The following is a 24,345-nucleotide window of genomic DNA, read 5'->3' as shown; positions in this document are numbered from 1 at the left end:
CTGCAGCTGACGTCCCTTGAATAAACCAGGATGAAATAAAAAAAGAAAGTTGTTTACGCGGAATCTTTCCTATATTTCGCGCGTATTCAAATTTTGAAATTTCTCCCGCGCGCGCGACGCCTCATTCCAAATTCACGATGCGACTCGAGAAAGTGTATTACAGTCGTAGTGGAATATTCTTCAGTCTAATCATACACGTAATACAATTTAACTTTTTCCCTGCCAAAACTTTGCATGTTATATGGGACGAGTTTATGAATCCTAAAAAAAATAGTTTATACTCTATTGCGGAAAGGAAAGAATTCAGAGCTTGCATGAAAAGCTCTTGATGAAATTCACTCAGACGGTCGTTATCTCGCGATTCTCTATCTGGATGTTCCACATTTAATTCCTCCGTATTTTCGCCTCTCATCAGCGAATTCTCAGTAGTGGAGTCACGAGTGCGGATTCCAGGTCAATTTTTCCCGCTCGTTGATTCGGTTCTGACGCTTTTCCGCCGTCTAACCCCTCTTTGTTAGAGCCTCGGCATCTCGAAACTTATAATAAAAAGAGGATGATTTTAATGCCTTAATCCTTCCGTCCTCCCATAATTCAATTCCTAATTACTGTAGAAGCCGCACGCGTCAGTGTCCCTCGCGCTATTTTAAAAAGAGTCAAATCCCTCGCAAATAAACCTGGTTCAAATAATCCCGAAACGAAATTCTCCGAAAAACGAACCGCAACACGCTGTAAGCGGCTCAGCCGCAGCTATATGCCGGACGCCTGTGTGTATAGGTGTATACATCGCGGCTCAAAGAGCCGCAGCCGCGAGACGAGCAGCCTCTGGGTCTTATCCCCTGTCTCGAGGCAAACGTTTTCGGACTACAGACTCGCTGTGTGTTGGAGATCGGATTTCGGGAGTATAGACGACACCGCTTCGATTCGAGAGACCTGACCTCATTTCCCGCGTTTCCTTGTTAAGAGCGAACCGGCTGAATATCGGAGAAGACACTGATTGTGTACAACTGCGATTCCAAAATAAATCCAACGAGCTTTCGAGTTCACGAGAGCGATTAATCACAGGAGCGCGAGTCGTTTGTCAAAGTTCTTAAGAAAATGCGTTGCGTGCACGCGTTAGATCGCGCGGATAGGCGCACAAGAAGGGCTGTTTAGTCATAGAAAGCTCTTAATATCATCATAGAAAACGACACAATATCTCACACTGCACAGTATCTCGAAAGCAATAAAATCTCGTCGATTTCCAGCGGATAGTCGCACCCGAAGCCATTAATCAACCTACTTAGCCATCATAAGCGAAAGAGCTGGTTTTGCATGTTCATCGTGATTTCGGCTTCGAAAACATCTCGTCGAACGACTATATAGCTCAGCTCCTTCACCTCAACCCTCCGAGTCTTGAGAAAACAGCCGTGGCCGAGGAAAAATCCTTAAATAAATAATTCCCACAACGACGTAGAATCAATGATCGGTCTCTCCGCGATATCGCAACCCTTCGTATTCGCTCTTACACAGCCTTCACCTTCGCGATCCGTTTCTCCATCTATGCCTGTGTGTGTATGAAATCGTCGCTGAAATATGCAGTCGCACGCGGCATTGAGTCGACGTTAATAGAAGCTCGACGATACGTGTGCACCTTCTTGCAGCCCCGGCGTCGATGATCACTTATTCAGAGAGAGAGAGAGAGAGAGAGAGAGAGAGAGAGAGAGAGAAGACTGAGCCGCCGAGTATAAGGCCGGCGGGGAGTTATTTCGAGGAAATTGGCTCTCTTTACGCGTAATTAGCTCGAAAGGATCGTCGAATCCAGAAAAGTACTTACAGCGTCTGGAGGTTACTTAACGCTTTGCATCACGACGATGTCCTACGCGCCGGAAAACAAAGCTACAGAGCTGAAAAATCCAAGCGATGACGAAAATGTGGGTCGCGGCGCACACAAGCGGTCCTAAAGCTTCGGCGCGGCATCGATTGAGGGGCGCCGCCGCCGCCTCGCTAATTTAGAGTGAGCCGCGCGGCGGCTGGCTGCATATAACTGCGGCAATCGATTCCCCGCCGGCAAGGTCTGCCTCCCCGCAAGGGTAGGGGAGAGAAAGTCGGCCTGGTTTCGGCTTCTCTGCCCCTACCTCCTTATACACACCGTCTTCAAGGTCTCGGGTAAATAAGACTCTCTGTCACTGCTTCGGAGCTGGCATATGATATTTCATATCTCTGCTATTTTCGGCTGCTGACCAGCCTTGGATGTCTATCCGCTGGAAATAGAGAGACGGGATGCTGTGCGCTCGGTTATTTTCGAGAGCTATACACGTATAATAATAATGAGTGACGCCGACAGTAATTATGATTCCGGCGGTAAGATGTAATATCGGAGAGTTTCGAAGGTCCGCGAGTGATAGCTTCGATCGTGTAATGTAATTCGATTAGAGTCCGTAAGGGAGCGAGCGGCATGATAATGAAACTTGATTGAAAGCTTATGAAGTGCAGCAGCAGCATCGACGACGACCTATTTCAGATATACACGAATTCCCGCTGGGAGAGACTCATCGAAAATTACGTTACGCGTTTGACAATTTTTACGCCGAAATTTGCTGGTAAATCGAATTCCCCTTTGCTCCGCATTGTTCATTAAGTTGCAGCTGCTATGTCGAAAAATGTATCTCTCACTGCTCACAGAATCGTGCGGCGAATGACTTCCTCTTCCTTCATCGGATATCACAATTTATCGCTCCCATATCCAGCCAAAACAAACACACACACACACGAGCTCACCTTTACCCAAAAGATTCAGCAGCGACGTTGCAGCGGAGAGTTTCCTCCGGCGCGTGACTAACGACTAGCAACGTCGCCGCTATATACGCGTAATGAAGATTAAGCTCGCCTGTATATCGTACACGTGTGGCTCGTATACACCCACATACACATACTCGAAAGGTGTTGCTCTTTGTCTCTCCCTCTCGCGGGGAATTTCGCAGCTCGCGGTTTGTTTGCTTGCGCAGCCAGTTGGGGAATGCGTCTAGGGTCGCTTCCCGCGGCGAGGGATGGCTGCGTGCTTTTGATGACTTTTTCTCCGAGCTTATACAGTGGACAATTTTAGTTTAGGAAATAGGCGCGAGAGAAGTAGGAAAAAGGCCGAGAGAGGGGGAGTAATTCTTTCCCATTGTATGTGTACTCTATAGGAGGAGTCGGGGACAAAGCAATTTAAATTCGTTTACAGAGCGTTAATAATTCTTTTCAATTTTCTCCCGCCCGCGCGTGTATAAGTAACCTACTAATAATGCACTGTATCGGCGAAAGACACGCGCATGCTATGTTTAACCTCCGGCTCGGCAATTACCCTGTACTTCGGCTGGAATACCTTCACCTTGTCTCCTTCCCTTTTTTCTCTCTCTCCATCCTTCGAATCAGTCCATCCAATCGATTAACCCCGTTTGGCGCGCAAGCTCTACATTTTCTCGAATGAAATTTTCGACGCATACACCCCCGAACATAATCACCAGCTCCGACGCTCGCGTAAAACTTTCACGCGTACGCAAAAAGAATGCACAATAGCTCGAATTTCAATCTTCTTTTTTCTCCCGCCACCAGCAGCAGCGGTATAGAACACAGAGAGAGAGAAAACGCTCCACTTTCATTCCCGGAGCTTTGATCGAACATTTCTACGTCAACTCCCTCGCGCGCTCGCGCAAACCGATATCGTAATTGACTTTCGGTAATGTACATATAGCGGACCTATGCGCTGCTTTCAAAGTTCGCCGCGTCTGTCTCTGTCTATCGCGCGCGGCTCGGCGAGAGAGTTCCAATTTAATTTCTCGTCTGAGTTGCAGCAGTGGCAGCCGCAACGCGAGGCTGTACGAGCCCGAGCGGAAGTACAGGGGATATCTCGACACAAAGATCGACGCCGCGGCGTTTTTGCTCGCTTCTATTTTTACCCTACGTTTTCGAGTGTATTATAGGCGAGTTTGCAGGTTATCGTTAAATTCTCTCTTGCACTTCATACGCGTCCTGCCAAGAGCATAGCGTATAGCCCGCAGCGTCTCTATCTCGAGGTGTAAGCCGACTCCCCGTAGCCTATCTCTTGACCGCGTCTCTGAAATTAATTAAGTAGCCCAGCAGCAGCGGCAGCTCAACACCGACACGTGGCTAGCCGTCGGTATATATACGCACAAAAACGATTCGTCTCTGTCGGCGTAATTCCGCGTGATAAATGTGTCGCCGCGCTTCCATCTTCGGCTCCTTCGCGCGCCCGCGCGATATCTTATCGGTCGCTGTAACGAGCCCGGATCTCTCTCTCTCTCTCTCTCTCTCTCTCTCTCTCTCTCTCTCGTCGACTTCCGGTGTATACAGGGTTGACCTTTTGCTGCTTTTTGCCGATGCTCCGACGCGAAGGAGGTGCGAGGGAAGAGTCGTTGATGGAGCGAAGCTATGGTTATTATATTCTTCGAAGAGAGAGAGAGAGAGAGGGGGGGGGGGGAAGTTATTCCAAAAAAGTAGGATATAAAGATTAGAGCTGCCTTTGTAGTGAATAAACTGCGCGGAAGATAGCGATCTGAATGTGTAGGATACGGCGAAAGCTTCCATAAATTATATCCACTTCCTTATTCCGATCAAAGACGACCTACATTCACAGTAGTCGTAATCGTCGTGAAGTCGCACGCAAGCGAATCTCTCTCTATTCGGTGCGATCGAGATTCGCGACGGGAATTTCAACACTGTAGGTTAACGTTCACGAAGGAAAACACAATCGCGCCGTCGATAATCCCTTACATTCTCTCTCGAGAAGCTCCTGACCCACAGTAAAGCGTATCACGAGAGACGCTATCTCTGCCAATTCATCATCCGAGGTGTCGACTTCTTCCCCCTTTTTTATGGACAGAGGAGGGCGAGGAAAGGTCGCGACGCGGTGACGTTTGAATTTGTCACACTTTTTGACGAGGAGAGATTCTCGCACGAACTTCCCGGCAAAAAGCGAGGGTCGCGATCGCCGAGACTTTTTAGCGCGGTCTGCTGCTGTCCGCGATGAGTAGCGATGTATTTTTTACTTTTAGGCTGAGGTCGAATAGAGAAACGAACAACTCGTACTGTCGAAAAGCCATTCAAACTTGGAAAACGTCAGCGCAGATAGCCCATCAAAAATTAAACTCTCGGCCATCTCTCATCGAAACTATACTCACACAAATCGACAAACGACGTTTCGTCGCTCGATGACAGAGCCGGTTTTAATTTTCCAGTATCGCAGTTGCGCGCCGGCGATTTTCGGCCGCTGCGAATTTTACATTCGTCATAATCCCGGACTCCCCCCTCTCTCTCTCTCTCTCTCTCTCTCTCTCGGCTTTTCCGCACAATTTGTTACCGGCCGCCAAACCCTCCCAGTGTACAGCTCGATGCGGCTGCACCGCTGGGAGGTTGCCGCCGCCGGTGAGCTATATCGATTGCGCGAGTTTTGCCGCGGGTACAGTTGGGGCTGAAAGTTTCGGCGCTTGTGAAGTGTGGCTTGTGATTTTTGCACTTTTGGCGTTGTTTATCGCGTGTATAATTAGTAAATCGTTTCTGTTTTCCTATACACAACAACACCTGTCGTCAGCATGTATAATATGCGAGCTATGAAGCTAAAGCTCCGAATAAACTATCCGGCGAACGTATGTGGAGTATTAGAGCCATACGTATGGTATGCATCGTAACGGTATCTAATCGCTGCTGGGCACATATCGCAGCGATAAGATTACGATCGTTATGGACGAGTCGCGACGCGATTTATTATCGTGCGCAGGCGCGGCCGTAATCGTACTGGTTTAGTGTCGATCGAAGCGCATTCGTCAAAGCCAAACGATCTCGGGGAGTATTTATTGCCGAGTGTGCTTTGTTATTGGGATGAAATTTCGGCGAGAATCGACCTCGCAGAATTAGGCAACAAGCATATAACACAGCCGTCGTGTCGTCTCTCCGCCTTATCCACATCGGCGAAAATGCAATTGATAGGAAGGAAATAATGGAAAGTCGCGGCGCTGAGATAAATAATCGAGAACGCGGAAAACAAGCATTCCCGTTCGATCCTATTCAATTCCTCCTTTTTCCGCTCGTCGAGCGCTCGTACAGCTCCGGGGCGAAATTATAAAGAGATGGAACTCGGTGTCATTAATTTTTCCTCGAGGCGCTTTCGCGTGTCAGGCGCCACGCTCTTGCATTACCGCGAACGTCATTTTCTTTCTCTCGGCTTGGAATTTCTTTCGCGTAGAGGGATGCATAATATGAATTTCATTCCGTCGATGTCTCGACTCTTTTTTTCCCTTTGCTCCGCAGGATCTCTTTTGACGGCATTTGCGTGATGAGGTGGAAAGCTGTATCTTTCGATACGTATGCGAGAGACAGTTTTAATTATCGCGAGTGTGGATATGTACGAGCAATTTTAGCCGCGTTACCCGGATACAAAGAGCAATTATACGCTCTCGGCGAGGGGTAGGAAGAAAAATTCATTTTTTTCCCTTTTGCGTCACCGCATCCTCGTCTTTTTCACTCCCGCGTCTACTTTGTCCCGCTCGAAAGTGTGAATAACGCAGTGAGGAGGAGCTGAGCGTAATTCGGCGAAAGTAGACCGAGAGACTTTTTTGGAAAGGTGGGATGCAGGTACAGCATATAAACTAATTAATCTTGTACGGCTTAGGCTAGGCAGCTGTTGTTACATGGTAAACGAATCTAATATAGCCCTCTCCGGTTTGCTTATCGTTGCACGAGTTGATTTAAATGTGTTGTGTGCTATCGCAAACAAATATAAAGTAAACGCGCGCTCTTATTATTAAATTATTATGCTATGAGCAAACAGTTCCGCGAGCGATAACACTCAGCTGATATAATGCGGAGTGAATCGAATGAAACGAAGCAGAATAAAACAATATTGTGAAAGCTATGTATTCACAATCTCCCGCACAGGCTAGAAAATAGAATCGCAGGCCCAGAAAACTCACTCGCCAACAAAACGCATCTCTTCTCTCCACTCCCCTCGAATAGAAGATTGCGAGTACTCTCTCCATCCGCCGGAGATTCAGCATTTCAATTGAATCCTGCAGCGGTCAGCAGCGCTACACGCGCTCGTAAAAAATAATCCGGCAGCGTCAGCTCTGTCCACCTCCTTGGCCGTCCCTCTTCGTCTCCTATCTCTTTTTTCGGTATACACTCAAGCAAGGCTATACATACACCTTGTTCTTCCTACTCTCACTTGCCTGGAATGTTTTTTTGAAGGACCAGCTCCGCTAAGGAGATAACGTCGCTGCTTACTCAGACGGAGTATATTTTTTTCACTCGCGTAAGAGCTTGAAATAAAAATTTCATTTTTCATCGCTCGTCCTCCTTAAAAACCCATATAGTCTTGGAGACGCGCCCGATGATGAATCGTAAAGATGAAATAAAAACTAACAACCAGGCGGCAGCACTCGATGACAATAAATCCCTCCGGCGACAAAGAGCAGATACACGCGCTCTGGCGCGTCCGAAAAGCCATCCCCAGAGCGGATTCGTAAAGGATACGGGCCATAAAGTCTTCGGAAGAAGCCGGGAGAGGAAAGTATGGGGGGATAAGAAGCTCTCTCCCCTTATTTTCCGCGCGTCTTCGTAAAAAGTTTCACGCGCCCGCGAGTAATGACGACGATTCGTCTCCCTCGCTCGTTCTCCTTATGCATTTTCCGCGCGACCTTCGTGCGGATTCTTCTCTTCGACGGGTTATATCCTTTCGATTTTTCTCAGTCGCGATTTTCGAGCCGCGGTACCGTTATTATTAGTTTCGAAAGCGAGTCCTCCGCTCTTGAAAAATGTCACTGGCTTTATTTGACAACAAAAAGCCGCGGCAGTGATCCATTACAGAGATTAGGAAGCTTCAGCGCGTGATGCATCGTCCCGGCGATATTTTTTCAAAACTCGATAATCGCCACAGGTCCACTACGACGCATTTATTTTTCAATAATAATCTCCGTACAAACGCAGAGAGACAGGGCACAGCGAACAGATTAAAAACTGTCGAGGTAGAACTAGGCCAGCAGCGGTAGCACACATCTCGTCCACAGCCGCAGAAATCCCACTTTACCGTCCCAGCGCTCGTATAACGCGTCGCTTCAGTTCTCCTCCACAACCGCATCTCTCGTACAGCGCGTATGTACGTACGCCACAGATATAATCCGATAATCGCGGGCTGCGCTCGCTCGTAAATCACGAGTGTCGCGGCGATTGAGTTACATCGACGGAGAGCGAGCTAGCGCAAAACACAGACGACGAGCTTAAGTCGTTCGGGTGAACGAGCTTTGCTCTGCCTCTGCGTGTGTATACGAAGTAGCGTTTAGAGAGATAAGGTTGTTTATTGTTCGGGGTGATGCGCGCGGACCGATTGCGGGATTACGAGTGATTAGAGTCGTGCCTCGCGTACGAAGTTCCGTAGATGCCTAAGTAGTAGAGGTCCACGTCGCGTCGGACGAAAATTCACGCTGATGAAACTCGAATGAAATTTCAAAGTCGCGGCGGGAAATTCAAGTTGCCGAGAGAGGAATGTGGAATTATTTTACGGCCGCTGGAGCGTCTTTGTGAGCTTACGAGCTTTGTTGCCGCTCGCGTCGCCTAGCCGACAACTAAATTATGAAGGCTAAGCCGTAGAGAGAGAGAAGATCAAAAGTTGAACTCGCTCAGGGCTGCTTACGCCGTTGACGCAAGTTTCGCCGGACGTTCCGCTGGCGGGACGAAAAATCCGCTGGAAATGATTCATGACGTGACCGAGTTCGGAGCCGAATTTGCATAATCGGATGGTACTATTCTCCGAAGACGACTGTATACGTTTGCAGTGTTCTTATTAGTAGTAGGAGGAGAAGCAGAATCGAGAAAAAGCTCGAGCAGCGATGAATTATGAGTAAACTGCATAACGGCGATGACGCAAGAAGGAAGCTCTCATCAGCATACACCGAGCCGGAGGAACTAGTACGCGAACTGCGCTCGAGGAGAAGTCGGAGATAAATAGGAGTAGGCGTGTGTATCCGTTGATCCGAGAGCCGCTTTGAAATTCGCTCTTTTTCCTCGACGTCGTCATTGAATAATTTAAAACTTCACCGAAGAAGAAGTAACTTCCCATCGATCTCGAGCGTATTTATCATCGCAGAGAGTAAACAAAAACATCTCTCCGCCCCTGTCAGTGTACTCGAAACGACACCTCTCCGTGTGTATTCAAAAGCTTCGATCAAACAGCCTCGGCGCCGTATATCCCAGGCGCCAAGCAAAAAGCCATGTCTATGCAGAGAGAGAGAGAGAGAGAGAGAGAGAGAGAGAGAGAGAGAGAGAGAGAGAGAGAGAGAGAGAGAGAGAGAGAGAGAGCAAATCTCCTTTGTCAATCCTATGCAAAGATTCAGCGGTGCATAGCCGTGCGCAACGTCGTCCGAGATATAAATACATCGTCGCCGAGAGCCACGCTGAAAGAGGGGCTATCGATTTTCTCTATTATTAGCCCCGCCTCGACCCCTATTACAGTCGCCGCAAGACAAAGAGAGCCATAGGGTAAAAATACTCTCTCATAATTAACCGATAAGAGAGACGGACTTGTCGCGCGCATTGCAATTCAATGTCCGGCGAGTCGTGTCTGGCTAATAAAACTCGCGTTTCTCGCTGCGAGACAAAGTAACGTCTTTCTCTCTCTCTCTCTCTCGCGCGCGTGTGTATAGATATAGTCAGACGCGTGCACTTTACCTCGAGTAGAGAGCAAGGCTGTCAAGGGGGAGGGAAATTATAGCCTCGATCGGTAATTCTTGAATGCTGCTGTCGTCGTCTGCTGCTGCTGCTGAAGGTGTATGTATATGTATATGGTGTGGGGAGAAAATTAATATCTTTTTGGAGTGTATAGAGACGTCTTCAGCTTTGAGTTTTGATTCAATCTTGGAATCCATGCGATGAATCTTAAAGTATATACATCGGCTGTAACTACAACAAACGAGTATACATACTTTCCATCTTTTGTTCTGGTTAGTCCAAGCTCGCTCTCGTTAATTCCGTTTGTTCGGTGGTGCTCGATTCCAAATTCGTCCGCGCAAATTAATGAACTTCCGGCTGATTAAATTGAAAAACGAGCTTTGCATTGTCGAGAAAATCTTTGTTGAGATTCGCGGCGAAGCGAATTGCGTCATAGGATGATCTAAAGAGGCGTTGAATGCGTAATGAGGGTGTATTTTAAAGTAAATATTGAACAATATCGAGAAGGTATAATCCGCTCTCATCTCGATCTTTTTCGTCAATACACCGCAATACGATAATCCTCGTCAAACGACGATCAATCAAAACTTTCATATTAAAAAAGGTCGATATCTCTCTCTTCCCTACAAAACTGCGAATTAATACGAATCCCAGCGCACAGCTTCAAAACAAATTACCCGCTCGCAGTAGCCCAGCGAGTGAGAGAACACGCTTTCGCCCTGGTAAAAGAGCAAATTCGCCTCTCCCTCTCTCTCGGCAAGTTATAAAACGACGTCGCAAATATGCCGTCGCCGTATCCATACCTGCGCTAGCTGGTAATATAACGGCGCTTGCGGCCCCGGAATATTGCGGAAGTTGGCTCGTAGTCCGGTCCAGGTGCAGCCGCGCACAGCTATATACCTCGCGAGCCCGAACTTTCTTTTCCGCCCTCGCAAGCTCTAAAGCTCGCGAGAGAGAATTTTATCGCGAGCGTGACGATCGATTCGTCGATTATTCAGGTCGACTCGATAGTTCGCAGAGAGGAACTGCGCGAGCTGATTAACCTGTCGGAAAGTGTATATTACTGGCCTCGAGCTTGCGAGATTCTTCCTTAGATGAGCTGGCTCCTTAATTATTCTTGGAAGAAGTCCCTTTTCCACTACATCAATAATTTTTTCTCTAAAAGCAGGAGACGACAGCTGAAATCTTCCAAACTGGAAGATTCAAAAGTCTAAAGCATTCCTCGCGCACACAATAGCCTCTCACGGAAGCAAAAAAGCAGAGACGCGTAATAGCAACAATAAAAAGCGCAGGAAAGACGCGAGCGCGAGCTTCGAGGTAAGAGAAACTCTGGAAAGCCTTTCGCGGATCGTCGTAGCAACAATGGGACTTCTCTCTATTTCTTGACTCTATTCCGCGGCGCTAGCTCTAATAACTCAGCTCCCAGAGGGGGAAAATCCCACTCCCGCAGCGGAAGGAAAACACGGAAAAAGCTCGAATCGGTGGGCGTGTTGCTGCCTCGGAAGTTTTTTGAAAAATTGGCCGCCGACTTTTCGCACTTCCTCCCAATGCACCGCAGAGATATCGAAGATGCGGGAAAAGTGGTAAGATAAAGAGAAAAGGGCTTTTTTCACGATCTAAGCTAAGCGATCGGCATTGTTTCTTCCTTTATGCGGCCAGGTGCATTAGCGAAGCCATTCCGCGCCGCATGCGGGGTGTAATTATTGCGATTGCGCCGCGCATCGATTTCCATTAGACAAGAAAAGAAGCCTGTCGTCTCTATTATCGTCCTTCGATGCAAGCTCGGAAAATTTTAACGTTTGAGCTTTGAGTGCTTGAGTAACCTATATACTCTACATAATATATAGTGATAAAAATCGTCAAAACGACTGTAATATCTATACATAACGAAAATGAACTCCTTATCGGCAAGCGGAGCCCTCGAAAAGCGCTATTAATAATCCTCCTCCACTCATCTTTTAATACACACAACCCGATAAACGCTCAACGACTCATCCCTCGCGTTTACGATCCCAACTTTTTTTCTTCCCTGCCGCCGTCGCCGGCGACGATAATTCACGCTAAACAGGCGGTTATCGGCTTCCGCGTTTATATGTGTATACACGTATAGCGATGCATCGCGATGACTTGCCGTGTATAGTCGGCCCCTCCTCGTATGTGGCTATGTGTGTGTGGAGGAAGGAAAATTTTCGGGAACGAGGGTCGAGAGTCGATTGTATCGATTATGAGTTTGGAGAAAATTTATTGCTGTCGTCCCGCGAGTGAAAAAATTTATATATGCGATGGTTTTGCATCCCTTATATTGAATATCGGTTAGCTTTTTCTGTCCGCGCGTGGAAATCGTTATTTTTTTTCTTTTTTGTGTAGATGAGCCAGAATTTCGGTGTACGTGTACACGTGAAAATTAGCGGAAGCCCGTCGCAAGTTTCTTCTAAAAAGCTGCAAGCACACTCGAGCTTTTTTCGTTCGTTGAACGATGTGGACACGAGTGCTGATCAACAAAAAAGAAAATCGAGCAGCAGAGCGTGAACCGAAAAGTCACAGTCCATTGGGCTAAACATCTGCATTATTCTAAAAACTTTACAGACTCATCCTAAACTCCCGCGCACGCGAATATTAAAGCCGAGCATTCATGCAGTGACCTACATATTAACCAACCCGAAAATTTCAATAGCCCCGGCAATCTCCCCCAAAAGAGAACTGTATACAGCCAAAACAAAAAGAGAAAAAGCAGCCCGCCGCAGCAGACCCATTCAATAACCCCGTAAAACTTGCATCCCAACATCGTCTGCGTACATATCGATCGGCTGAACTTTCCCGCCCCTCGTCAAACTTCTCCTCCGCCCCGTGTGTATATATACACCGAAAAGCGTAAAAGCAAGGCAGCAGTGCACGCGATAAAAAGTCGTATATTCCTTCCGCCACATTGCGTTAGATTCCGAGTCGGGATTCTTTGCATAGCCAAAGTGCTGAGGGGGCAGACAATGAAGAGATAAAGCTGCGCGCGCGAGCGCCGAAGAAATTGGGTCGATGACTTATGTTTATTTTTACGGGAAACTCGTTTTATACGAGCTTCGAGGGGGGTGCAACATGACGAGGGTGTGTTTTATTCGATACTTTGCGTGCGTTACAGAGCTTTCACGGGTTAATGAACGGATGCGTTATACGAGAAATTAAAAAGCGCCGAACATTTGCATACGAAATCGAAGCGAGCAATCGTTCGGGCTTGTGACATCATTCGAGAGTCGGCTGCTTTATTCGGAGGAGCGAATTAATCGTTTTCGCTGTACGTAAATGATCCAAACACGCGTTTACGGAAAAAGAGAGAGGGAAAACGAGGACGACCGAGATCACTGCAGACGAGCATCAGGCTCTCGATAATATGATTATACGCCAGCGCGTGTAAACAAATCGGATTCGAGTGCTGCAAGCCCTGATTGCTCCCATCAGCCTGAGAGGCTGCGGGGCTGCTGTACGTACAGACCGGAGAAGCTGCTCAGTTAAGTGCTCGAGCGCGGGGAAGAGCGAGTGTATATTTATACGAGGATCCGCTTGTGAAAAATCGAACAACGTGTGCTGGGCTTTACGCGAATTTATTCCTATTAGATTTTTTCTCGAGTTCCGGCACAGTCGAGGAGGGAAAACAGACTGTCGAGAATTTTACGCCAGATCGGCAATCGCTCGCCGAATTCCGGTGATAGGAATTTCCATTTCCGAACGAGAGAGAGACTCGCGCGCATAGTCGCACGTGATAAGTGCATAACGATAAAAGAGGCGCCGACGCAATCGACGCTCTGACTCTCTTCGCGTCGTAGTCGTATCCTTAATTGAAAGAAGCTTCTTCTCTCTCTCTCTCTCTCTCTCTCTCTCTCTCTCTCTCTCTCTCTCTCTCTCTCTCTCTCGGAGAAAAAGCCGGACGAGAATCAACGACGTTCCCGTAATTATTTTCGCTCCTCCCTGACGCTCTCTCTCTCTCTCTCTCTCTCTCTCTCCGATTGCGAACAAACACTCGGCTTCCGCATGTCCTTTTTATCTCGCCCTCTAATCTGCGACTTCTTTCACTCTCTTCTTTCACTCGTCGCGCGACGCGAGGAGCGTCGGCGGAGCTTTTTTCGGAGCTCTCTTTAATTTTCGAGAAATTCCTTATCAGGGGGTTAATTAAAAATCCGAGCCCTTCTTCTTCCGAGCGAAGTCCTCTGGAAAAGATGTGGCTGCTCCGACTCGTGTATAAAGCGAGGGAAAACTGCGCGTTTAGAAGGATTCGCGTTTTAATTATTTTTCCGAGCGAAACGAATTTAAAGCTGCGGAGAGAGAGCGCTTAATTTTTTCCGCGGCTTTTTTCAACGGGTCAAAAAAGCTCGCGTAATAGTTTTACGTCGGAATTATTTCGCGTCTCTCTCCTTTGTTGCTCCGGTGAGCGCAAAGAGATGTCAAAATAATAATAAACCCGCACAAAGGTTTTTACGACAACTCGCATCCTTGTACGCGTCAACACAATGACAGAGTTCCCAGACGCGCTTTGAGGGAGTTTGCGCTATTTCTACAGCTCTCCGCGAGTTGACAGAAGAATTTTTTGAAAAATAATATGGTTCTATTTAAAACATTAATGTATTCTATCTCTTCTATGTTTCAGGTGAGTCCACAGCCATACCACCGGCCGAATTTCGCAAACCACTTCAGCAGCGTAAGTCACAATTTCCATAAAAGCTCGATCGCCGAAAAAAGAAACGCCGCTTCATCATCTCTCATTTATTCTAATGCCCACCCACACATACACACACGCGCGATTACTCGGTTTTCCGCATCATAATGGATCGCGCGAATGAATTCAGATTCTTATCTCGGGACGCTTTTCCTTCGCCAGCAGCAGCATACATACGCACGGAACAAAAAAAAACAACGAAGCTGGAGAGGCATCGAGAGGGGACAGCCTCGCGAGATTAATGGCAAAAAAGGAGAAGCCTGTCGACGGCACCGCAAATCAGTCGATTTTTTTCAATCTGTCCTCGTACCCTCGTCGACCTTTTTTTTCTCTCTCTCTCTTCGCCGATGAATCGGCCTTATTGTCGGCCTGTCTCGGAAATGTGCCACACGAGGATTTTTTTCTCCTCCGCGACGCGCATTCCTCGAATGTTTACGGTGATTAGGGATGATCTTTATGGCCCATGCGCGGGTTGGGCTGAGTTATTGCATGGCTCGCTTTATTTTTCGAATTTATAGCTTTTCTCCTCCGGCATTTCTCGGGATGATACCTCTTGACGTTATATTGAATATTCGAGACCGAAAAGCGAGAACGAAAAGCGAGGCTCCGAACCAAAAACGCCGAAATAAATCACGTCCGGTACGCTATACTCAAGCCCATTCTCGCGCAATCCAAGCAAGACCCATAGTATCGTCGATCGATCCCCGGTATAATCTCAGAGAATGAAGCAACTGCGCGAAAAATCTAACCGTATGTACACGTACACATGCACAAAAGCTCGAGCTATAGACTACTGACCGCGGGGCTCGACGGCGATCGATGCGAAGACTTTCACGTGTGTGCAGGGTTCGTTTGTAGGTCAAGTTTGAGATGGCAGAGCCAGCTTCAATGCCGGAGATTTTTGTTTACGCTTCCTACGCCGGACTGACGCTCGTTTCTCTCCTCTCTATAGTTCCTCTGTATATGTCTCTGTATAGGTGGAAGGGCAGGAAGTGTATCGGCAGAGCTTTAGTGCGGGGAAGAGATGCTTTTTAAAAAGAAAGAGCTTTTTTCGATTTTGAGTCCGTGAAATATATGCTCTCTCAGCTGGGGAGCTTTCGATTATTTCTAAAAGGGCGCACGGTAAAGCTCTCTTAATTCTCCGGTATACAAGAGTCAGCTACTTAGCCCTTAAACTAAGGGCGACACGGCCGGTTCCCATTGATTGAAAAGAGCGGCGTATAGCCTCTGGTAGCCGTCTTAAATTTTTATCATCGCCAATAAAACTACCCCCGCGCGCTCCTATATATACGGACTGAGCGATAAGCTCGGAATACTTCCGTGCACGCAAAACTCGCTTCTTCATAGCAGTGCGTGCGCGCGGGGAGTAGTAGGTACTCTCGAAAGGAATAACGACGCAGCGGAGTGTCTATACATTAGGTAGCTCTTATTCTCTCTCACACGCGCGGGCCGAGAGTTAATTTCGTTGATAGATATTTTATCCGGTGCAAATCACAGCCCGGCCGCTTTATCTTGGTAGTTAGGAGTTGCTTAACTAGGCCTATTTAGATTCGACGGGCTAGACAAGGTATATCGATTTGCAATGAAAGCTCTTTTATCCCGTCGTCAAGTGTATACCCGGAGAGCTTTATCTCTAGGTGTGTGTGTGTGTGTATGGGAGAATTGAAAAATAAAAGCTCGGAATTTCCTTCTTATACGTACGAAAGGCCAGCTGCAGAACTTTCAGCCCGAAATTTCTGACCAACATCCACACACGATCGTAGGGTGTACCCGAGAAACTCTTTAAAACCGAGAACATCGCTGGCTATTTCTCAAGCGCAGCTGCCGCCGTGGCTGTTGCGGCAAAGTCGTCGGAAAACAGGATATCGCGCGGGGCAACTTGAGGTTGAAACGAATGGCTCTCCCTTTGAACTTCTTTTTCGGCGGAAAGTCCGCGGCTGCAGCTGGTCAGACAACTTGTCTTCCTTTTTTCTCTCTCCCTACGGTCGCAAATGCTATTAACTGGCCGTTATTCGCGGGAATGTGCAGTCTTGTATAGCAGTAAATTGTCGAGTTTAGAAAAATGCCGGAATGAAGTATAACTTTTGAATTAAACTAAGCGATAAAGAAAAGCACACATGTATCTCAATAACACGCTGGAAAATTTCGTATAAAAATTCTTCCTATCCTGAGGGTATCAGTGTCGCTGCAGCACCGCACACGCGCCAGCTGTCTTAAAAAACCGAGCCGTTCTCGTACAACAGCTGTCGCGCCACGCCGCGGACGTCTTGTCCCAATATCGGCTCTGATGGTCTCTCTCTCTCTCTCTCTCTCTCTCTCTCTCTCTCTCTCTCTCTCTCTCCTATACACGTACAGTATCCGTGTCTCTCTCTCTCTCTCTCTCTCTCTCTCTCTCTCTCTCTCTCTCTCTCTCTCTCTCTCTCTTATCTGGCCGTCAACGAGGTCGGACGTGACGCTTCTATACGCTGGTGAGCTTTATTTTTCTGGCGAATCAGCTGTTTGCGGGTCACTGCCGCGTTGCTTTCCTCCTCGGCGAATTGGGCTGATGTTGTTGGACGTGATATTTATGAGACTTTGTAAACAGCGCTGACTTTTCTCCGCAAAAATGTTCTGATATTCGTCGCGACCAGCCCGAGCGATTTCGATAGCGCCATACCGCAAAAAACAAAGGCCAGAGAGAGAGAGAGAGAGAGAGAGAGAGAGAGAGAGAGAGAGAGAGAGAGAGAGAGAAAGCTCGAGCTTGCGCGCGAGGCTGTAACAATTATTGATTTCACGAAAGCACACTATCTGGCGCGCTGCCAACGCGCTAACGACTATCCATATAATGCACTTCGGCCTCCAGCAGAGGAGGCTGGGCTTCTTCTTTTTTTTGAAAAATCCACCGCCGTCGCGGAGAAAGTTGCTGATAAACCCAGTTTATATTCCGCATTAAAAAGTTTCCCCGGCAGCGAGTTGTCATACTTAAAAGTTAAACGTTACAACCTTAAAATTTTCGCAAGCTCCTCTATCTCCCTCTATTTTCCTTTAACTTTCGCTGTCTCGCTGTGGACGCGATTCCGTAAAGGGTAATACAATGGAACACTCCGATCTCGATGTACCGCTGCTTTAAGAGGGATGTAAATGAACTGGCGCGAAGTTTAAGTTAATTCGCTTTCGCTAGTTTCCGGATTTCCGAGACTTCTCCACCCTCGAACTGGAAAATCGATGGAAAAATGTTCGATAAAATCCGAATCCACTTCACCGAATCTCCAGCGAGGAAGAAGTATCGCTTTCGCCACGCCGTTATTCAATTCCGATACCAACCCCCGCTTACCCCATAAATATTGTTATTTTCCCTGCAAGCTCGAAGTATCGAATGCAAATAAAACTTTCGCCTATGGCGATTTCCTTAATTGCTTCGGCGATTCCCCTCCGCGAGAGGAAATTTAGGTCACGCTTGGCTATTCCTCTTTCTTTCCTCCCTACTGCCCCCTCCGAATAAGACGTATAGAATTTCTCTGTCGAGCTTTCGCTAACTTCGTACACGTGTGCAGAGCTTTAAAGTAAGGGTTTGTAGTGGAATTTTTACTTTGATGATTAGCGCTAGAAGCTCGAATTCGACATCTTACAGTCGTGAGATATGCACAAGCGATGAATAAGTCGTTAGACGTTTCAATATTTCGCCAAAGAAAAGTACTTCTTTACTTTCCGGCGCTTTAACGCTCGTTATTTCCGAGCTTTCGCGCGACGCACTTCGGCGAAAAACTTTTGCGAACCCATGAAGAAGTTTAGAAAATAAAATTTAAACCCCACTTTATCATCTCTCTTACAACTCCTTGGGTCCCTCCCCAAAGGAATCGTCCGCCAATTTCTCCGCTCTTTATTCCCGGAATCCTGGGAAAAAAAGTGAAAATTCTTCTTATCTCAATTCGTATACGAAACATTCGCTATGCATTCAAAACGAAAATCATCCTCTTCAACAAGGCAATCCCATGCCGGCAAACAATATCCCCGTAGCCATTGCCCCCGATTCATCAAGCTCGTCTCATCAGACTCGTCTCCCCTTTCGCTTAACCCAAATCCCATTCCCTCCTCAACGAACAACAACGAAAAAAAAGCACATCCTCCCCCATTTCCATTCAGCATTTATTAAAAGCATCTCCCGACTGTCCACGATGGCGCCGCGACGTCTCGGCGCCGGCCAGAGCAGCATCTCGTTTTTATTGATCTTCCGACGATCCTCGACTTCACGCACGTGCCTCGTTCGCTGTTTTCGCGGCGACGCGACACTCGAGATGCGATTCCCTTAAACGTTAGCCAAACATGAGAAGAGACGTCGTGGTCTGGGCCGAGAAATGGACCGTGGGCTTTGAGAGAGTGCGGCGGTTTAATCTTTCGAAGGAGAGAAAGAGACTTGATTTCTGCCAAGAGATTGTGTACGGCATGACGAGGGCTTTCTCTTTTTGAGCGAATGATCGAAGGTACTTTTCGCGCGCGGTGTATGTTTTGTTTGGGTTCCCCGAGTGGGAGGATAAGAGGAGAGTAGTTTCAGGACTATTGAGGTTTTAGTTCATTGTTTTTTTTTCTTCTGTCCCGAGTACTTTGGTGTAAAATTTTCGTTAATCCGGAGATAAGAATGAATAAATGCGACTCGCCTGACTAATGCTCTGCTTAATTTACTTAGGCAGGAAGAGAAGGAAAAAAGCAATCGTCATCGCGAAGTCAAAACTTCTCGACTGGCCGAACTTTCGAGAACGAATTAGTAGTTCAATTTGATCGCTCGGGGCCGAAATAAAGCGCTCAACAAATTCCAAACTCTCCCGCGCGCGCGAGATTAAAATATCTCGCCTGGCGCGAAAAGAAAAAATGGAGAGGGACATAGAGGAGATACCAAGAAAAAGGGCTACCTCCTCGATCTCGGGGGAGGCGTATATTTCACTCTCGCTTTTTGCGAGAAAAAAGGGGTAGAGTCGGGCAAAAAAGCTTCGGCCTGTTTGTTACTTGACGTTTACGTCTAACTAGTCTCGCATTTCTCTCACTTCCCGCCCTTTGACCCCCGCCTAGCTCCTCTTTCATTTCAGTCTGCCTTTGCACGTTGTGGAGGAGTAAGTGAAAAAAAGGATCAGAGGTGTGTATGCCCGATGCGGAGCGAGTTACAAAGACGTATACTCGAGTGCATTAGGGACGTAAGGAAGTAATTACCCCGGAGATATCATTTTCGCTTGAGCTTTGTGCTTACGGTACACACTTTTTCGTGGATTTCGCATTGCGAATTTGATAAGCGAGTTAAGGCGGAGTCGTAGAAAGAAACGAAATAATTATTCGAGAGATATCGCAGCCAGGATTGCCCGAATATGAGACTGCGTCTCTCGAGGGAAGAAAAGTTTCGTCGCCGAGGAAGTCTTGGCTTACAAAGCTTCGACGTTTGAAAAAAAAGAGGAGAACGAGGGAGAGACAGGCTGAAAGAGCAGAATTACAGAGTGGAAACGTACGGGAAATTAAGTAGAGCGGAGAGTCGAGCTCCAGATGGAAATTGAAAGTCTTAACATTTTACGATTATCCCCCCCTCTGCAGCTTCTCTTTTTTTCGCCCTCCTCCCGACGCTTAAGTCTGCCTGGTTAGACTAAATCCGTCGATCCTTCGCGAAATCCCGGTAATTTACAGAGGAGGAGGAGGAGAGGCTTTAATGGACCCTGTACCCAACCTCGATGTATTTACAGTTACATCGTGGAAGACGGGACTGATGACTAATGACCAACGTTTTTTCCCTCTTGTTGCAGAGTCAAAGCTAAGGTCTCTGTAAAGGCGTAGGAAGAGAAAAAAGAACAGCGACATGGCGGCTTTCGTGGCGAAGCAGATGGTCGGGAACAAGCTGAATGCCGTCAAAGGTGAGGATTAAGCTTCTCCTCGTTTTATTATCACGTTTATAACCGCTACTGCTTCTTATTCCCCGAGTACCGGCTGATTTCCCGAAACGAGAGAGAGATGAACTTCTCCCGTAATACTGAGTTTGCAAGCTTTCGCTCGAAAATCCGAATAAAGCTCGTCGCGCGAAGCGCGTAAAATTATTGCCCCGGGAATCGCCAATTCGGATGGCCAGCAATTAAGAGCGGATTATGCCGCGGGTTGCGCATTCGCGAATATTCCCATTATGGGCACTACTGGCCGAGGTTTATATCGTCTCGACTCGTTTCGCGCAAGCTATCGTCTGGCCGCGGCGTTGCAGCAGTCCCCCTGGTGGTAAATATGTGAACACTGGCATAGGAGAAAAGCCGACGGGGCTGACTACGCGCGGTTATTACTAGTTGCGACGGGGATGCGGATGGATTTGCTTCTAGATTTATTTTGGGGATGTACTGTTTTTGTTACATCTAATTGAAAATAAGAGCTGAAATGCATATTTCACTCGTAATTTGCAGTCCTGATGAAAGAGCGAAATTAGAGTAAAAAAGCTCCTTCATGAATATTGAAAGACCGTCGCTACTATTTCGTTTTGAAAAATACAATATTCAAATTCATCGTATATTTCAGCGAACGTGCAACACGCGGACGGTTTAATATTCGCGAGTAAAATGCTCTCGCATACACTGGCAACGATAATTCCCCACTTCAACAAAACTCCGGCGCGCAAGCTCGCCTACAATGCGCTAATCCTCAACGAGCATCAACCTCCGTAATTATATGCATATAATATAATATTATCATCATGCGCGATCTTCAAAACGAAAGAAACGAATTAGGTCAAACGATTTACATCGTGCACCTGGAAATTCAAATTTTCACGCGGAAAGTAAATTCGAAAGCTTCGTTGTTCCAATTTTTGTCGCCGTACACAGCGAAATAATCAGCCTTATACGTCCCTTAATACGCAATATCATCCTCGGCTCTCGAGCCGCAGAAAAAAAAGAGAGAAACTGGGTCACGCAGTTTTCGCGAAAACAAAAGAAAAGCTCAACTGCACAGCCTTAATAAACTCAAGAGCCCGGACATTAATCAGACTTGTTTACGATGCGCGCGTAAAAGAGCCGCGTTCGCACGAAAATTCGACAGGTGAAGAGAGAGGCTTTATGCCCTCGAAAGGCTGCATCTCGCCGAGGAGAGTTTTATGATAATAACCCGCGCGCGTCGTTTTTTCGCTCCTTGGCGCACTTTTTTGTTTCGGCGGTTGCGCAGCGCGTGTGTGTAAATAAAAAGTTGCGCGCCCGAGGAGCTTTATTTTTTTAACTATACGGGTTTACAGCGCTTGCTGTAACTTGGGGATCCACGAGATTTATACGTCGCCCTTTTAATTGCCTCCTGGGTGAAATCGTTTTGCCCGGAAATAGGAAAGTGTGTGTGTGTGTGTGTGTGTGTGCGTGTGAAACAAAAATTAATAAAGGATACTTGCCTGACTAACAAATCTCGATAATAACGTTTTCTCTATACAACCTAATTGAAAGCCAGATGCGAGATGTAACACACGTGTCCGTATGAACCTAATAACGGGTGTGTATCTCGCTCGCGTATACACCCTCATTCGGCCGGCTGTGAAATATCAGAAAAAGGTAGCAGCGAATAGAGGTAATAATGCACGAGAGTCCCGATGCTTGTAATTTCCGACGTCGCGTGTGATCCCCAGGCGCGAAACAGAGCTCTCGGAGTGCATTGTTATTCCTCGAGCATAGAACAATAGGGCTTCGGAAGAGCTCTCTGCTTATTCTTCCGCGAGTCGGTAATGCATCCGAGTGTTATTGGAAGATCGTATTTTTTACGTGATGCCGATGTATACTCTCAGGAATAATTACCCCCATGAAAGGGGATGAAAAAGGCACAGCTCCTCGAACGAAGGAGCTTTTTAAGTCAGTCGTAAAATTACATTCCGCCGGAGAAACTAACCGAATCGCATTTTGCTTTCCAATCAGAACGTCAAACAAACTAATCGCAAATTAAACAGCCGCGCGTCAAAAAGGCTCTCTCTCTCGACTCCACAGGGAAGAACATCGCCCGAGGCATCAGAGAGGGAATTCGTTCGTTGGGGGCCAAATTCGGTTACCGACGAATCCCTCCGCGAATCGATTCGCTCTACATATACATCTACACGGCGTCTTTGTGGCTCTGTACAATTAATCGAAATTTCGCGCGGCTTTACGCGCGCAGGAATGAAGAGCGGCCCGGGGAATTCTCGCGCGGGATTAAAGTGATGACCTCGTACTATCGGAATTGCGACGCGAGTGTATGCCAGCGATCTCTCAAGATGAGGTATGCGCCTGGATTTCGATGAGAATTCTAAAGTTCGTTCTCTGTTTTTTTGTTCGCGAAATTACGTTGTACCAGCCAGTGGCAGTAGTAGTACTCGTGATTCAGTCAGACGAGGGAAATAAACCTCGATCAAAACATCCTTCCCTGTGACGGATATGAAAAGTGGGCCAGAAAAATCTGGCGCGTCGTTATTTACGTATAGCCGTTTCTCGCGTAACTCCCAGTTAGAGAGTATAGCGGTACTGCAGGAATTCGGACCAAAAAAAAAAAAAATGGACCAGCTTTGACGCGCGAAACGATTGATGAAGTTGGCTCGTTCGTCAAATCGCTAAGCAACGAGCTGGAACACGGACGCGGACGTTACTCATCACGAGAGAGATAGACTATATTGGATTTTGTTTACTCTGTCGTGCGTGAAAATGTCGGGATTTTGGGAAGATTTTTTTTTAATTTTACCATAGATTTGAGGTTGAATATAAATTTAGATTTTGTTTGACGTTTTCGCGCAAACATTTGCGCGATCGCGTTCGAGCATATTATCGCATACGCGATCGCATTATTCGATCCGTTTATAAACATGTTGAGTTTTATACAAACATATTGACCGACTTGAGGCTATCGATATATGTCATCGCGTGAGAGAGAGAGAGAGAGAGAGAGAGAGAGAGAGAGAGAGAGAGAGCGCGCACAGCCTTTCATGTTCGCGCATAATCAGTTTGTTCATTATTATTAGCGAAATTACGGGCTTCGCGCGCGTGTGTGTGTGTTTGTGTGCGTGGAAAAACGACTGAGAGTCAATAGAGAAAGAGAGCGAAAAACACGGTATATAGGTATATTTGTACATTCGGTGTGTCATGTTGACGTAGATAAGTTGAGTACACGTATATTGTAATACACACAAACACACATACACACACAGGAGGGTGAAGTCGAGTCGGATTATTGATTAAATATACTTCTTGAAAGCTCGCATGAAATATCGTATTTCAATTCCTATCATGTAATAAAAACTATACTCGGCGCGCAAAGTTGCGCGCCTAAACTACTGTTGGGGGGGAAAATTTCATATTCAGCGAGAAAAAGTTTGATACTATACGCTATGGCAAAATTCTTTCCGTCAATTTAGCAGCTGGGATATATAGTACAGAAAAATTTTTCCACGCTTGCGCGTAAAACAGAGCCAAAGGTATGTGTGTACCGCGAGCTTTTTTCCAATATAACCTTTTCTTTTTTCGGCTCGCGAGCTTTCGCTAAAAGTGTATAACGTTGTGTGCTGTTCGAAGCGGGAGAAAGAGAGAGAGAGAGAGAGAGAGAGAGAGAGAGAGAGAGAGAGAGAGAGAGAGAGTTCGAGCATTCCATCAAAACGTGACATTCTTCGCGCATAGCTCGGTCGTTTAAATATTTTTCACTGGCGAGTATATCGACTTTCGAAAAACGCGTAATTGAGCTGGAACAATTTTTCAATAACCACAATGTATACCAGCGGGTGAATATTCTCTGATCATAATCTAAGATCTAAACTTTTGATTAAAATGTCATCAGTTCACAATTATCGTACTTCCTTAGAAAAAGTATTTCAAACCAATTCCCTCCAATCTCTCTTCAGAGCTTCCTAACTAAAAGCTAACAACTAATTCAAACAAACTCCCGGACACTCGAAAGCCATACAATCTTCTCTCCGACAAAAGCTCGTAAACATCTTCTATTCAGAGCGTCGGAACGTCTGCCCG

The 24,345-nt window shown here is 46.8% G+C and overlaps 1 protein-coding gene across 16 annotated transcripts in view; it reads left to right on the top strand.

Annotated features, from left to right (window-relative positions):
- LOC107981128 (complexin) overlaps positions 1-24,345 on the top strand; it is a 175,370-nt gene that overhangs the window by 52,684 nt on the left and 98,341 nt on the right. For 9 of the 16 annotated variants that reach the window (XM_031931336.2, XM_032600658.1, XM_032600664.1 and 6 more), the window contains 2 exons: positions 14,330-14,380; positions 20,158-20,265. In XM_031931336.2, coding sequence (XP_031787196.1) covers positions 20,211-20,265 — 55 coding nt within the window. In that variant the 5' untranslated portion in view covers positions 14,330-14,380; positions 20,158-20,210. The remainder of the gene's footprint in view (positions 1-14,329; positions 14,381-20,157; positions 20,266-24,345) is intronic. The other 7 variants (XM_031931334.2, XM_031931335.2, XM_032600665.1 and 4 more) reach the window with 1 other exon arrangement.

The sequence above is a fragment of the Nasonia vitripennis genome, chromosome 5 (genome assembly GCF_009193385.2).
Source record: "Nasonia vitripennis strain AsymCx chromosome 5, Nvit_psr_1.1, whole genome shotgun sequence".
In the NCBI taxonomy this organism is placed as follows: Eukaryota; Metazoa; Arthropoda; class Insecta; order Hymenoptera; family Pteromalidae; genus Nasonia; species Nasonia vitripennis.
The sequence above is the reverse complement of the archived record's forward strand: the minus strand, read 5'-3'. Positions and strand labels throughout refer to the sequence as shown.